This window comes from Puma concolor, chromosome A2 (assembly GCF_028749965.1).
Source record: "Puma concolor isolate L17-30 chromosome A2, mPumCon1.1.hap2, whole genome shotgun sequence".
Taxonomy (NCBI): domain Eukaryota; kingdom Metazoa; phylum Chordata; class Mammalia; order Carnivora; family Felidae; genus Puma; species Puma concolor.
The window spans coordinates 23,945,529-23,961,265 of NC_141668.1; the positions used below are offsets into that span (position 1 = coordinate 23,945,529).

General features: G+C 37.7%; 1 protein-coding gene across 6 annotated transcripts in view; it reads right to left on the reverse strand.

The window, feature by feature from the left end:
* Positions 1-15,737, reverse strand: part of NRF1 (nuclear respiratory factor 1) — a 145,618-nt gene that overhangs the window by 75,437 nt on the left and 54,444 nt on the right. For all 6 annotated transcript variants that reach the window (XM_086690386.1, XM_086690368.1, XM_086690349.1 and 3 more), the window contains exons 3-4: positions 10,656-10,770; positions 8,234-8,360 (exon numbers count right to left, since the gene is read on the reverse strand). In XM_086690386.1, coding sequence (XP_086546512.1) covers positions 8,234-8,360; positions 10,656-10,770 — 242 coding nt within the window. The remainder of the gene's footprint in view (positions 1-8,233; positions 8,361-10,655; positions 10,771-15,737) is intronic.

Genomic DNA, 15,737 nt, shown 5'->3' on the forward strand with positions numbered 1-15,737 from the left:
TTAAAACTCTTATCTAATTTCTAAGTCTATATATTTGCTTTCTTCTCCCTTTTCCTCAACTAGCATGCTAGAAATTTTTCTATTCCATTGGATTTTTCATAGTATCATTTCTGGAATGTAAGAATTCTACTTTTTCTGCTCACAGACTCGTTCATTTCTTCCACATGTTTATTCTATTTTTTTCTTAGACTCATGTTAATATTCCCTTTCCAGCTTCTCGAATTCAATAGTTTCTTTTCCATCTTTCTTACGTATATAAAAAAATTAAGGCAGTGAATATTCCTTTGAGTACCAGTTCAAATCATATTTTTTTTAAGTTTTGCTTTACATTTTTTAAAGTTTATTTATTTTTAAGAGAGAGACTCCCAAGCAGGCTCCACACTGTTAGCACAGACAACTCGGGGCCCAATTCCACAAAATGTGGGATCATGACCTGAGCTGAAATCAAGAGGTGGACGCTTAACCCAATGAGCCACCCAGGTGCCACACCTCCCTAACCATTTTTTAAAAGTTTAAGAAGTATGCATGTATGTATGTATCAGCATTTTAAAATTTCCATGTAGCTAAAAAATTTTTCCTGTCCATCTTTTGATTTTAAGTTCAAAATTTCCTGTAATTTGGTCAAAAATATGACCTATATAATTCCACTACTGGGTATTTACCCAAAGAAAATGAAAACACTAATTTGAAAAGATATACGTGCCCTATAATGTTTATTGCAGCATTATTTACAATAGCCAAGATACAGAAGCAACCCAAGTGTCCATCCATAGATAGATGGATTAAAAAGAGGTGGTATATATACATAATGCAGTATTTCTCAGCCATAAAAAAAGAACGAAATCTTACCATTTGCAACATGGATGTATGTAAAAGGTAAAATGCTAAGTGAAGTAAGTCAGAGAGAAAGACAAATACCATATGATTTCATTCACGTGTGGAGTTTAAGAAACAAAACAAACGAAGAAAACCAACAAACAAAAAAACAGACTCTTAAATACAGAGAACGAACTGTTGGCTGCCAGGGGTGAGGGATGAATAAAATAGATAAAAGGTATTCAAGAGTAAACTTAGCTTGAGCACTGAGCAATTTACAGAATCACTGAACCACTGAATTGTGTACCCAAAACTAATATAACACTGTATGTTAATTATACTTCAGTTTTAAAAAAAGAGAGATTTGTAGTTCTGGATGAAAAAATTAAAGTAGTTCCTTGAATAAAAAAAACATATGGCTTGTATAGTTTCTGCATTTTGTAATTTATTAAGATTTTTGTTGGGGCCTAATATATGGTCAATTCTTATAATTCATTCATGTTATTTTTCAAATATGGCATATTATCTCCTTGTGTAGTAATAATACTAGCATACATTATCTTCTTTTTTTAAATGTTTTTTGAGTGTTTGTTTATTTTTGAGAGAGAGAAAAAGAGAGAGAGAGAGAGAGAGAGAGACAGAGCATGAGCAGGGGAGGGGCAGAGAGAGAGGGAGACACAGAATACAAAGCAGGCTCCAGGCTCTGAGCTGCCAGCACAGAGCCCGACACGGGGCTCAAACTCACGAACTGTGAGATCATGACCTGAGCCAAAGTTGGACACTCAACCGACTGAGCCACCCAGGCTCCCCTAGCATACATATCTTCTATATTAACCTTGTTTATTCTTTTATTCAGATTTTTATATTCTTATTTACAGTTTTCTTCCTTAATCTGACCAAGATTATTAAGGCCTCCTGCCACTGTCATTTTTAAAAATTTTTCTTATATTTGTAATTTTTTGATCTGCACACTTTGCTTTAATGGTAGTTGAGGCATAAAAAGTTCAGTGTAAATTTATACTGTTTATCAATACCAAATTACCTCTGGTTCTCAGTTAATATTGTCTCGAGAATTTGGCTTTGTCTGATATTAATGCTGTAATCCATGATTTATTTTTGTAGGCATTTATCTGACATGCCTTTGCCTATTATTGTACTTTTAACATTTTTAACAGCTTTATTGAGACTATAATTCATACACCTTACCTACTAGCTTCGTATGACTGACACAGGTATCGCTAACTTAGTGGCTTAAAACAACAGAAATTCATTTTCTTAGTTTTTCACTGGGCTAAAGTCAAGGTTATTGGCAAGCCTGGTCCTTTTGGAGGATCTAGGGGGAGTCCATTTCCTTGTCTTGTCTAGCTGCTCCTAGCCTGTATTCTTTGGCCCCTGACCCCTTCTCTTGCATCCAACCTTTTACTCCTACCAACACATCTTCTATTTCCTTATCAATCTCCCTTTGTCTCCCTCTTATAAAGACAGTGTGGTTAGGCTTAGGGCCTACCTGGATCATCTAGGGCAATCTCCCCCATCTCAAAATTGTTAACCTAATCACATCACAAAGTTCTTTTTGCCACACAAGGTAACACACAAAAGTTCCAGGGATTCAGACCTGGATATCCTTGGGGGTCACTATTCAGCCTATCAGACCATACAATTCACCATTTAAAGTGTACAATTCATGGCTCAGTCGGTTAAGCGTCCGACTTAGGCTCAGGTCATGATCTCACGGTCTGTGAGTTTGAGCCCCGCATCGGGCTCTGTGCTGACAGCTCAGAGCCTAGAGCCTGCTTCAGATTCTGTGTCTCCCTCTCTCTCTGACCCTCTCCCATTCATTCTCTGTCTCTCTCTGTCTCAAAAATAAATAAACATTAAAAAAAATTAAAAAAAAATAAAGTGTACAATTCAACCTTTTTAAGTATATATGTAGGGTTGTGCAAGCATCATCACAATCTAATTTTAGAACACTTTGATTCCCTTTAAAATAAACTCCGTACTCATTGGCTGTCACTTTCCATTCCTCCCTCCCACCTCTCCAACCTGGCAACGACTAATCTACTTCCCGTCTCTACAGATTTGCCTGTTCTGGACCTGCATATACATGGAATCATACAACATGTGGTCTTTTGTGACTGGGCTCTTTTACTTGGTGCAATGTTTTCAAGGTTCATCCATGCTGTAGTTTTTATCAGTATTTCATTCCCTCTTACTGCTGAATAATAGTCCATATATGGATAATAACACATTTTATTTATCCGTTCATTAGCTGATGAACATTTGGGTTGTTCCCACTTTGTGGCTATTATGAATAATGCTGTTAAAAATATCATGTGTAAGTTTTATGTATAAGTCTTGCTGCTATGGACACTGTGTGCATAAGATTTGTTTTCAGTTCTCTCAGGTAAACCTAGGAGCAGAATTGCCAGGTCATGTGGTAACTCTACTTTTAATATTTTAAGAAACTGCCAAACTGCTTTCTGAAGCATCTGTATCATTTTATGTTCCCAGTAGCAATGTATGGAGGGTTCCAATTTCTGCATATTCTCAACAACACTTACTGGTGTCCATCTTTTTGATTGTAATAATCCTGTCTAATTCTGGTTTTGGTTTTCATTTCCCTAATGACTATTCATCATTAGTGTTCATATACTTGCTGGCCACTTCTCTACCTCTATATATATTTGGAGAAATAGGTATTCGGATTTGTTGCCATTTTTAAAAAACTTTTAGTGTAGTTGAAAACAATTTACATGAGTTTCAGCTATTACAACATAGTGATTTGACAACTCTATGCATTATGCTATGCTCATAAGTGTAGCTATTGTCACCATACAATGCTATTATGATACCACTGAGTATATACCCTATACTGTACCTTTCATCCCCAGGACTTATTCATTCCATAATTGGAAACTTGTACCTCCCGCTCCCCTCTACCCATCTGCCCCCCTTTACCTGCCTGCCCATCCCCACCACTCCCCTCTGGCAATCACCAATTTGTTCTCTATGAGTCTGTTTCTGATTGGTTTGGTTTGTTTTTTAGATTCCACATATAACCGAAATCATATGATACTTGTCTTTCTCTGTCTGACTCATTTCACTTAGCGTAATACCCTCTAGAGCACATATTTGTTGTCACAAATGGCAAGATTTCATTCTTTTTTATGGCTGAGTAATATTCCATTGTAGACATATACTACCTCTTCTTTATCCATTCATCAATGGATGGACACTTAGGTTGCTCCCACACCTTGGCAACTGTAAATAATGCTGCAGTAAACACAGGGGTGCATATATCTTTTTGAATTAGTGTTTTTATGTTCTTCTGTAAATACCCAGTAGTAGAATTACTGGATTGTATGGTATTTCTTTTTCTCTTTTTTTAAGTTTATTTATTTAGACAGACAGAGAGAGCGAGCGGTTTGGGGGCAGAGAGAGAGAGATAGAGAGAGAAAGAATCCCAGCAGGCTCCATACTGCCGGCACAGAGCCCAATGGTGGGGCTCAAACCCACAAACAGCAAGTTCATGACCTGAGCTGAAACCAAGAGTCCGACAGTTAACAGAGTGAGCCACCCAGGTGCCCCTGGTTATTTCTTCTCAAAAAAAAAAGAAAAAAAGAAAAAAAGAAAAAATTTAAGTTTTATTTATTTTTGAGAGACAGAGAGAGAGACAGAGAGAGAGAGAGAGAGAGAGAGAATAAGTGGGGGACAGGCAGAGAGAGAGAGGGAGAGAATCCCAAGCCTGCTCCACACTACCAGGGCAGAGCTCGAACCCATGAACCACGAGATCATGAACTGAGTCAAAGCTGGACACTCAACTGACTGAGCCACCCAGGTGCCCCTCTATTTTTAATTTTTTAAGAAACCTCCATACTGCTTTCCACAGTGGCTGCACCAAAGTATATTTCTACCAACAGTGCACAAGTGGTGTTTCCTCTACATCCCCACCAACACTTGTTACTTCTTGTTGTTTTGGTACTGGCCATTCTGACAGGTGTGATGTGATATCTCACTGCGGTTTTGATTTGCATTTCCCTGATGATGAATGAGGTTGAGCATCTTCTAATATATCTGTTGGCTACCTGTAGGTATTCTTTGGAAAAATGTCTACTCAGGTCCTCTGCCCCTTTTTTAATTGGATTGTTTGGTTTTTTGGTGTTGAGCTATGTAACTTCTTAATGTATTTTGGATATTAACTCCTTAACAGATATATCATTTACAAGTATCCTCTCACATCGGGGCACCTGGGTGGCTCAGTCAGTTGGACATCTGACTTTGGCTCAGGTCATGATCTTGTCATTTGTGAGTTTGAACCTTGCACTGGGCTCTGTGCTGGCAGCTCAGAGCCTGGAGCCTGCTTAGGATTCTGTGTTTCCCTCTCTCTCTCTGCCCCTCCTCTGCTCATGCTCTGTCTCTCTCTCTCAAAAATAAAATAAACAATGTCTTAAAAAAAAAAACAGCAACAAGTATCCTCTCACATTCAGCAGATGGCCTTTTCATTATGTTGATGGCTTCCTTTGTTGTACAAAAAGCTTATTTTGGTGTAGTCCTAATAATTTATTTTTGCTCATTTGCCTTGCCTGAGGAGACACATCCATAAATATCTTGATGAGGCCAACGTACAAGAAATTACTGCCCATGTTTTCTTCTAAGAGTTTTATAGTTTTTGGTCTCACATTAGGTTTTTAATCCATTTTGAGTTTATTTTTGTGAATGATGTAAGAAATGGTCTAGTTTCATTCTTCTGCACGTAGCTGTCTAGTGTTCCCAGCACCATTTTTTGAAGAGACTTTCTTTCCTTCATTGTATATTCTTGCCTCCATGGTCATAGATTAATTGACCATATAACAGTGGATTCATTTCTGGGCTTTCTATTCCATTCCACTGATCTATGTGTCTATTTTTTGTGCCAGTACCATACTGTTTTGATTATTAAAGCTTTGTAACATATTGTGAAATCTGGGATTGTGATACCTCCAGCTGTGTTCTTCTTTCTCAAGACTGTGTTGGCTATTCGAGGTCTTTTGTGGATCCATACAAATTTCAGGATTATTTGTTCTGCTTCTATGAAAAATGCTATTGGTATTTTGATTGGGATTGCACTGAATCTGTAGATTACTTTGGGTAGTATGGACATTTTAACAATATTAATTCTTCCAATCCATGAGCAAAAAATATCTTTCTTTTTGTTTGTGTTGTCATCAATTTCCTTCATCATTGTTGTATATTTTTCAGAGTACTGGTCTTCCACCTCCTTGGTTAAGTTTATTCCTAAGTATTTTATTCTTTTTTGGCGCAACTGTAAATAGAATTATTTTCTTCATTTCTGTTTCTGCTACTTTGTTATTAGTGTATGAAGTGCATCAAATTTCTGTATATGAATTTTGTATCCTGCAACAATTCATTTATGCATTCTAACAGATTTTTGGTGGAGTCTATAGGGTATTCTAAATATAGTATAATGTCATCTGCAAATAGTGACAGATTGTTTGCCATTTTAAAATTGGGCTGTCTTTTTATTGTTGAATTCTGAAAGTTCTTTATATATTCTGGATTCAAGTTATTTGTCAGATACAAAATTTGCAAATATTTTCTCCCATTCTGTGGATTGTCTTTTCACTTTCTTAATGGTATCATTTACAGCCACTCTGGACATTTGTGGTCAATGTAAGTATGTCACATAAATTAAATACAGTTGGGTTTTGGTTTAGATTATTGTTGTTCCATCTGAAAGAAAATCTTTGTCTTTCTCAAAGGAGTTAATCTATTTATATTTACGATTTATAACAGAATTAATTGATCTCACTTAAATTACTTTGTTCTATATATTGTGTTTTTTTAATTCCTTTTACATGGACTTTTTTTTTTCTCTTTAGTGTTCTGAAGACATATGTTGCTTCTATTTCTACTAGTATTTATTCTTTAGCTTGTATTTATCAAATGTCAGTCAGTGAAAAAATAGCTACTGCTTTTTATCTCAGTCTAGTTTATCATACAATAGTTTGCTTCTGTTTCATAGAGTCTATACATTTTTGTACTCTATGGAAGACTCCAACAATTTCCCAAAAACTTCTTTTTGATTTTTTTTTAAAAGATTTTAAGTAATCTCTACACCCAATATGGGGCTCAACTTACAATCCTGAGGTCAAGAGTCATACACGCTCAACTTACTGAGCCAGCCAGGCACCCCTCTTTTCAGTGAGTAATTTTCAGAGGTATTTTTCTGAGTCTTCTAGATGAGTCTTTTTCATAGGTCACATTACTATTAGTAGTAGTAAAATTATTTAAAATTTTTAACACCGAAGAAAAGAAGACATGCCCAGATTTCATGTTTGTGAACATCATGACACTAATGAGTGCTTCTCAGGTGCCATTTTGAGGTAGAAGCCTTCCACCATACTCTTCTAAAGAAAGGTCCTACTATGCATCCCATTCTAGGGCCTCAGGAATTTTTAGCAAAACACAAAAATGTTGAAAAGGAACCACGACATTTGTATGTGAAAGAAAAACCAATAAACAAAATATCACTAATCAGTCATAAATTCCTAAAATATCTATATTTTATATGGGAGAAATCTAACGAATGTCTCTTTAGCTAATAAATGTTATCCTAATAAAAACAAAATATAATTTAAATCTGGACAGACCATTATTCTAAGTTATTTTGGCCAGAGAAAAAGCAGTTCACATAGCATAAGTATGCAAGGGTAAAATACTATCTTTATCAACTTAGCTATGGATAGTTAGGCAATCAAAATATTCAACTCTATTTCTAAACTGAAGCAGAGTGCTAAATCAATTTCTTTGAAGAAATGCAAGAGATTTAAATAGGCAACTCAAATACGGACAGCCAGTAAAATGCTTCCTGAGGTTTGTCTCATGAAATTTGTATTGTGGAATTATTTCCCACTTTGTTTCTGACATAAATCAGTAACTTTCTTACAAAACCTGCATGGGTTTCTTACCAAACATAATACCACTTTCCCCCCTTGCGTCTGATAGATAGCAACGTATCTATCAGATAGGATATCTAATAGGGTAGAATATGTGGTTATAATAAGTAGAAACAGAAATAAAGGCTCCTGGCTGATTCAGCTGGTGGAATATGTGACTCTTAATCTTGAGGTTGTGAGTTCAAGCCCTGTGTTGGGTATAGAGATTACTTTAAAAGAAAAAAATTAAAAAAAAAAAAAAAAAAAAAAAAGAAAGAAAGAAAGAAAGAAAGAAAGAAAGAAACAGAAATAATCTTTTTTATTTTTATCTACATAAAGTAGCTTGAAAATGGGTCCCACTCCCACCCCTGGATGAGGGGAGGATAGGAGTAATGGCTATTGTACTAGACAGAGGATCAAAAGAATGAACAACAACCCACAGAAAGCAAAGAGTATCTGAGAACACAGCTGAGTCTTCTTACCACATTCTCCAAAGGTGCTGCACCAAACACTTTAAAGACAGGGTTGGGTTTGGAGGGTGAGATACAGAGGACAATAGCTTGCTGTCCCACTCGAGTAGTATATTCATCCAAGGTGGCTCGAAGTTTCCTGAATCAGAGAATGAAAAAAGAATAAAAACAGTTAAAAGAAATTATGGTGACATAGAAATTATGGTGACACAGAAACAAAACTTACTTTGACAATGTATTCTGATTAGATACAGGTGTTTTGTTTTGTTTTTTATGTGAAATGTGAAAAGGGGAGCGTGAGGTTGGATAGCTCATTCATTTAAAATATGTGCATACCTCTGTCCTAAAGACCAATGACTAGCCCACTGATATACGGGTCGGCCACAAGTTTGCTTCAGGATACAGACGTGACACAATGTTGAACATGGAGAGTATAATTCTTCCAGAACCACCAAAGGGGTTTTCTCTTACTGCTACTTATAATAATAAAGATTACTGCTGAGAGGTATTCTTGTAGACTTTATCATATCATCTCCACGCTTAATGAAACTCACAAACTGCGAGACGTAAGCCAAAGTCAGTCACTTAACCAACTGAGCCACCCAGGCGCCCCGCTCTATTAGTTTTAAGACACTATAATTAGTTTTAAGATTACTACAATAACCTCCTAATTACTCACCCTGCTTCCTTTCTTATACACCCAAATTCTATTCTCAACATGGCAGCCCAAGGGATCCTTTTATTTTATTTTATTTTTTTTTAAATTTTTTTTTCAACGTTTTTATTTATTTTTGGGACAGAGAGAGACAGAGCATGAACGGGGGAGGGGCAGAGAGAGAGAGAGACACAGAATCGGAAACAGGCTCCAGGCTCCGAGCTACCAGCCCAGAGCCCGACGCGGGGCTCGAACTCACGGACCGCGAGATCGTGACCTGGCTGAAGTCGGACGCTTAACCGACTGCGCCACCCAGGCGCCCCTAGGGATCCTTTTAAAATATACATTAGGGGGCGTCTGGGTGACTCAGTTAAGTGTCCTACTCTTGATTTTGGCTCAGGTCATGATCTCACAGTTTATGAGATCGACCGCCCTGTCAGGCTCTGCGCTGACAGCTCGGAGCCTGCTTGGGATTCTCTCTCTCTTCCTGCACCCCTCTGCCACTCCCCCTCCCCATACTCTCTTTCCCCCTCTCCTTCTGCCCTTCCCCCACTAGCACTCTCTCTCTCTCTCAAAATAAATAAATATTAAAAAAAAAAAATATATATATATATATAAATCAGACCATATCACTGCTTTGGTCAAAAGCCTTCACTGACTTCTTGGGGCACCTGGGTGGCTCAGTCAGTTAGGCATCTGACTTGATTTTGCCTCAGGCCATGATCTCAGTTTGTGAGTTCGAGCCCCACACTGGGCTCCGTATTGACAGTATGGAGCTTGCTTAGAATTCTCTCTCTTTCCCTCTCTTTCTCTGCCTCTTCCCCCCCTCCCCAAAATAAAGAAATTAACTTAAAAAAAAAAAAAAAGCTTTCATTGACTGCCCATCTCACTCAGAACAAGAGTCAAAGCCCTTATACTGGACCAAAGACACTATGACATGGCTCTCTACTACTTTTTTTTTTAAGAGACATAGAGTGAGGGTGAGTGGGGGAGGCAGGGGGAAAGAAAATCTTAAGCAGACTCCAAACCCAGCACGGGAGCCAATACAGAGCTCGATCTCATGACCCTGAGATCATGACCTGAGCTGAAATCAAGTGTCAGACACTCAACCAACTGAGCCACCCAGGCGCCCTTTATCATATATACTACTACTCTGACTCAGTCTCCTCTCATTCTCTCCCTGACTGTTCCCCAAACATGACAACCATGTTCCATCCTACTTCAGAAACTCTGTTCTTGCTATTCCCTCTGTCTGAAAAGCTCTTTCCCTAGACGTCAACAATGCCCTTGCACTTACTTCAGATCTCTGCTCAAAGTTTGCCTGTCAAAGAAGACTTCCCAGACTACCCCTGTAAAATAAACTACTCTATATCCCCAAGCCCCAACCTTTCTATTTTCCTTACTCCACTTTATTTTTTCCCAAAGTACCTACCTTCATTTGACATTTTTCTTTTTCCCCCCACTAGAATAAGAGCTCTTTAAGGGAATTTGTTGTATTCACTGTTCTATTCCTAGAACCGTGTCTAGGAAGGCCTAGAACAATGTCTGGCACAGAGCCGGCATAAAAATTTTCTCTGAATGAACTGAAGTGATATTATACATCTGTTCATCATTTCTAGTTTCATTTATTTAATTCCATAGGAGTACTCTGAAGTCTAACTCTGCCATCAAGGGATCTAACTCGGTATCCTCAACGCACCAAATAACATATGTGCTAACTGTCACCCGCAGCATGAAGCGTTTGAGGAACAGCAACGATACGGATAAGGGAGTCCTCACCGAAGCAAACGTGTTTGCTGTCTCTTCCGGATAGATGGATTAGACTCAAACACATGAGGCCGTTTCCGTTTCTTTCCTGTTGCCACAGCAGCAGCAGCAGCCATTCCCACGGGACCTGAAATAACAACGTATGTGCGACATCAGGCAAAGCCTGTGAACTGTACAAGACAGAAAACAGAGGTGCAAAAAAGGCAGCACTTATCTCCTAATATCTTCTCAATACAGAATGTTCCTGATATGATCAACATACTTCATTATTGTGCAACATGAGTCATATTTTCATTTACCAATAAAACTTACAATGAATCTAAAAAAGTGATGGACTTAAACACCTCCCGACCATACACTAGCTAAATTTTACATCATGTTTTGGTTGCCAGCATGCCCATACTGTTGAGGCAATATTCTCAGAGGTGCCAGATGAAACTGCAGCATTGAGAGGAAGAGCTTGCCAAAAGAAAACAAAATCACAGATTTCAAATCTCACTTCCATCCCTGTGCCCCTCTTTCCATTACCCCAAGTTAAAGAAGTCAGAGACAATCATTCATACTTGGATCTCAAACAGTAACAACACCTGTAAGAGGAGTATCTGGAAGAATATTATCTTAATTGGATATTCTTTCCTTACATATCTGAGAAATGTGCCTAAAATGGAGTTGCTGAGCACAAAAAAACCTGACGCTGGCAGGAAAGAGATGAAAACCATGCCACTCTTAAGGAAAACATGTTAATAAAAATTGGTCTGGCTTGCCCTGAAATTAAAATGAAGCGTAGGCCCTAAGGAATTATTGGAGTCTCTGATCCATAGGACCTCAATATATCAAGGACATTCCTTTTTTTTTTGTTTTTTTAAGCAGATGATCCACTTTTATCTTTTTTTGTAAACCCTATAAAAAGCTAAAATGAAAATTATATTTACTCACATTTATACTGGCATATGTGTTATATATGTTCTAAGCGGCTCAATTAAAATAAGCCTCCCTGGGGGTGCCTGGGTGGCTGTTAGTTAAGCATCCGACTTCAGCTCAGGTCATGATCTCACGGTTCATGAGCCTGAGCACTGCGTCAGGCTCTGTGCGACAGCTCAGAGCCTGGAGCCTGCTTCAGATTCTGTGTCTCCCTCTCTCTCTGCCCCTCCCCTCCTCACATTCTGTCTGTCCTTCTCTCAAAAATAAACATTAAAAAATATTTAAATAAGCCTCCCTGAAAATCTAGACAAATCTCTCTACATGTTATTTAGTACTATAATCAGTCTGACTTAAATTCCTCTAAAGAGCCCCAGAGCAAGTCAAAAAATAAATTCATCCTTTTTACCTTCTTTTCCAACATAAACAGCTGATAGATGAAAAAATCTTACTGATGCATTTATCCAGCATTTTATTTTTTTAATTGTGATAAGAACACTGAACAGGAGACCTACCATATTAACTTTTTAAAGACTTTATCTTCATTTATTCCTTCTCTGATGCTCTTCCTTTTTTTAATTTTATTTTTTTAATCTACCATATTAAAATTTTAAGTGTGTAAGATAGGCACTATTTTGTATGCCAGATTTCTAGAATTTATTCATCCTGCATAATTGAAACTTTACACCTGTTGAAGAACAACTCTTCATTTCCACACCCCCGTCCCTGGCAACTACCATTGTACCCCTGTTCCTGTGAGTTTGACTAATACCTCATATAAGTGAAATCATGCAGGATCTGTTCTTCTGTAACTGGCTTATTTCACTTAGCATAATGCCCTCAAGGTTCACCCAGGTTGTTGCCATATGGCAGGATTTCCTTCCTTTTAATGGTTGGATAATATTCCATTCTATATAGGAGCGTAAGTCTTGATTTTGGCTCAGGTTATGATCTTACAGTTCATGAGACCGAGCCCCCTGTTGGCTGTGCTCTGACAGCACGGAATCTGCTTGGGATATTCTCTCTCTCTCCCTCTCCCTTCTTCCCTCCCTCCCTCCCTCACCTGTTTGCACACTCTCTCTCTCTTTCAAAATTAAAAAAAAAAAAAAAACACATTTAAAAAGATATTCCCTTCCAGATATACACATTTTCTTTAGCCATTCATCCATCAGTGAACATCTGAATTGCTTCCACAACTTATTGTGAATAATGAACATGGGAATGCAAATAACTCTACGAGATCCTAATTTCAATTCTTCCAAATAGATATCCAGAGGTGGAATTGCTGGATCATAGGGTAGTTCTATTTTTAATTTTTTGCAGAAACTTCATACTGCTTTCCACAGAGGCTGTACCATTTTACATTCCCACCAACAGCATACAAGGTTCCAATTTCTCCATATCCTTGCTAATATTTATCTTCTGTTTTTTGTTGTTGTTTTTTTAAATGCTTATTTATGACAGAGAGCACAAGAGGGAGAGGGGCAGAGAGAGAGAGAGAGAGAGAGAAAGAGAGAGAGAGAATCTGTGTTGATAGCACAGAGCCCAATGGGGGACTTAATCTCATGAACCATGAGATCATGTCCTGAGCCAAAATCAAGAGTCAAATGCTTAACTGACTGAGCCACCCAGGCCACCCCCCCCCCCCCCGCCTTTTTTTATAAGAGCCATCCTTACAGGTGTTAGGTAACATCTCATGTGGTTTCAATTTGCATCTCCTTGATAATTAGTAATGTTGAGCATCTTTTCATGGGCCTGTTGACCATTTGTACATCTTCTTTAGAGAGATGTCTACTTCAGTCCTTTGTCCATTTAAAAAAATTTTTTTTAACGTTTTATTATTGAGAGACAGAGAGACACAGAGCGTGAGCAGGGGAGGGGTAGAGAGAGGGGGAGACACAGAATCTGAAGTAGGCTCCAGGCTCTGAGCTGTCAGCCCAGAGCCCGACACGGGGCTCAAACTCACAAACTGTAAGATCCATGACCTGAGCTGAAGTTGGTTGTTTAACCAACTGAGCCACCCAGGTGCCCCTGTCCATTTTTTAATCAGGTTATTTGTTTTTATTCTATTGAGTTGTAGGAGTCCAACATTTTATTACTAAAACTTTCAAATATAGAGCAAAGTTGAAAGATTTTTATGGCAAATATTCATATATCTACCACTTACACTCTACTATTAATATTTTACTATCTGCATCTATCCATCTTTTTTTTTTTTAAGTTTTTTAAAGACTGTTTTATTTTTAAGTAATCTCTACACCTGACATGGGGCTTGAACTCACAAGCCTCCAGATCAAGAGTTGCATGCTCTACTGACTGAGCATGAGACAGCCAGGTGCCCCCATCCATCTCTCTACCCATATCATTTTTTAAATTCTGATGCATGTATGGTTCTCCTAAGTATTCAGTAGGAAAATCATGGGCTAGAGTTCTATATTTGTTTATAATTTTTTCTTTTGAGGTAAAATTTACATATACTGCAATGTAAAAATCTGAAGTGTAACTTCAATCAATTTTGAAAAATGTACACACGGATGATAACTAATCTATCAAGATATATAATACCACTGCTACACAAAGTTCTCTTATGTCCCCTCCCAGTCAGTTCCTATCCAATCTCCCAAAAAGTACCTACAATTCTGATTTTTATCATCCTATATTAATTCTGCCTATTCTAGAACTTCAAATAAATAGAAATCATACAGAATATACTTTTTTGTGTAAGGTTTCTTTCACTTAGAATAATGTCTTTGAGGTTCATCCACACTGTTATATGTATTAGTAGTATGTTCCTTTTTATTGATGAGTAATATTCCATAGTATGAATAAGTCATAGTTAATCCATTACCCTACTGATAGACACTCAGGGAATTTCAAGTTTTAGGCTATTAAGAATAAAGATGCTTAATTAATTTATGAATTCAATACAATTCACATAAAAGTCCCAGTATGGGTTTTTGTGGAAATTGATAAATTGATCTTAAAATTTAAATGGAAATGCAAAAGGCCAAGAACCGCCAGAATAACTGTGAAGAATTTTAAGAATTTTAAAAGGTGCACTCCTATCAAATATCAGTAGTTACTATAAACTAGTTACTATAAAGAGTCATTAAGACAGTGTATAACTGCCTGAAGGATAGACAAATAAACCAATGCAACTGAATGAAGAGTTCACACACATCTTGTGAAGACCAAAGTGGGAAAAGGATGAATTATTAAAAATATGGTGCTGGGGTGCACCTGTGTGGCTCAGTCGGTTAAGCGTCTGACTTCAGCTCAGGTCATGATCTCGTGGTTCATGGGTTCGAGCCCCGCACTGGGCTCTGTGCTGACAGCTCAGAGCCTGGCGCCTGCTGCGGATTCTGTGTCTCCCTCTCTCTGCTCCTCCCCTGCTAACACACTGTCCTTCTCTCAAAAATAAATAAACATTTTAAAAGATAAAAAAAAAAAAAAAAAGGGTACTGGGACAGGGGTGCCTGGATGGCTCAGTCAGTTGAATGTCTCTTGATTTTGGCTCAGGTCATGATCTCATGGTTCGTGGTTTCAAGCCCTGCATCAGGCTCTGTGCTGACAGTTCTGAGCTTGGATACTGCTTCACATTCTGTGTCTACCCGTCTTTCTGCCCCTCCCCGTCTTGTGTGCGTGCACGTGCGTGCTCTCTCTCACCCCCATCAAAAATAAATAAACATCAGAAAAAAATTTTTAAAAACCCAACATAGTAAAAATCTTCATAACTTCTATAATACATTGTTGTAGAGCATTTATAAACTCAGGGTTAAGAATTCCTTAAATAAGACTCCAAAAGGATAAACTGATAAATTTCACAATAATATAAATTAAAACCTTTATGGACAAAAAGAAATAATAAAAACTTAGGGAAAGGAGTGGTCAACAAATTGGGAGAAGATAATAAATGCAATGCATATTATCAAGAAAAGAACAGTATTAAAAATATATCAATAACTCTTACAAATCAATAAGAAAAAAAAACGATAACCCAAATGGACAAAGGCATAAATAGGAAATGTGCACAAGAAGAAAAGTGAATAGTCAAAAAAGATCTGAAATGGTGCTCTATCTTGTCTTTCTGCACTGTCTGGAGCCTCTTGCTCAGACACAAGTAAATTCAACCAACAGCGAGATATTATTTCATATTCATCCAACTGGCAAAACCAA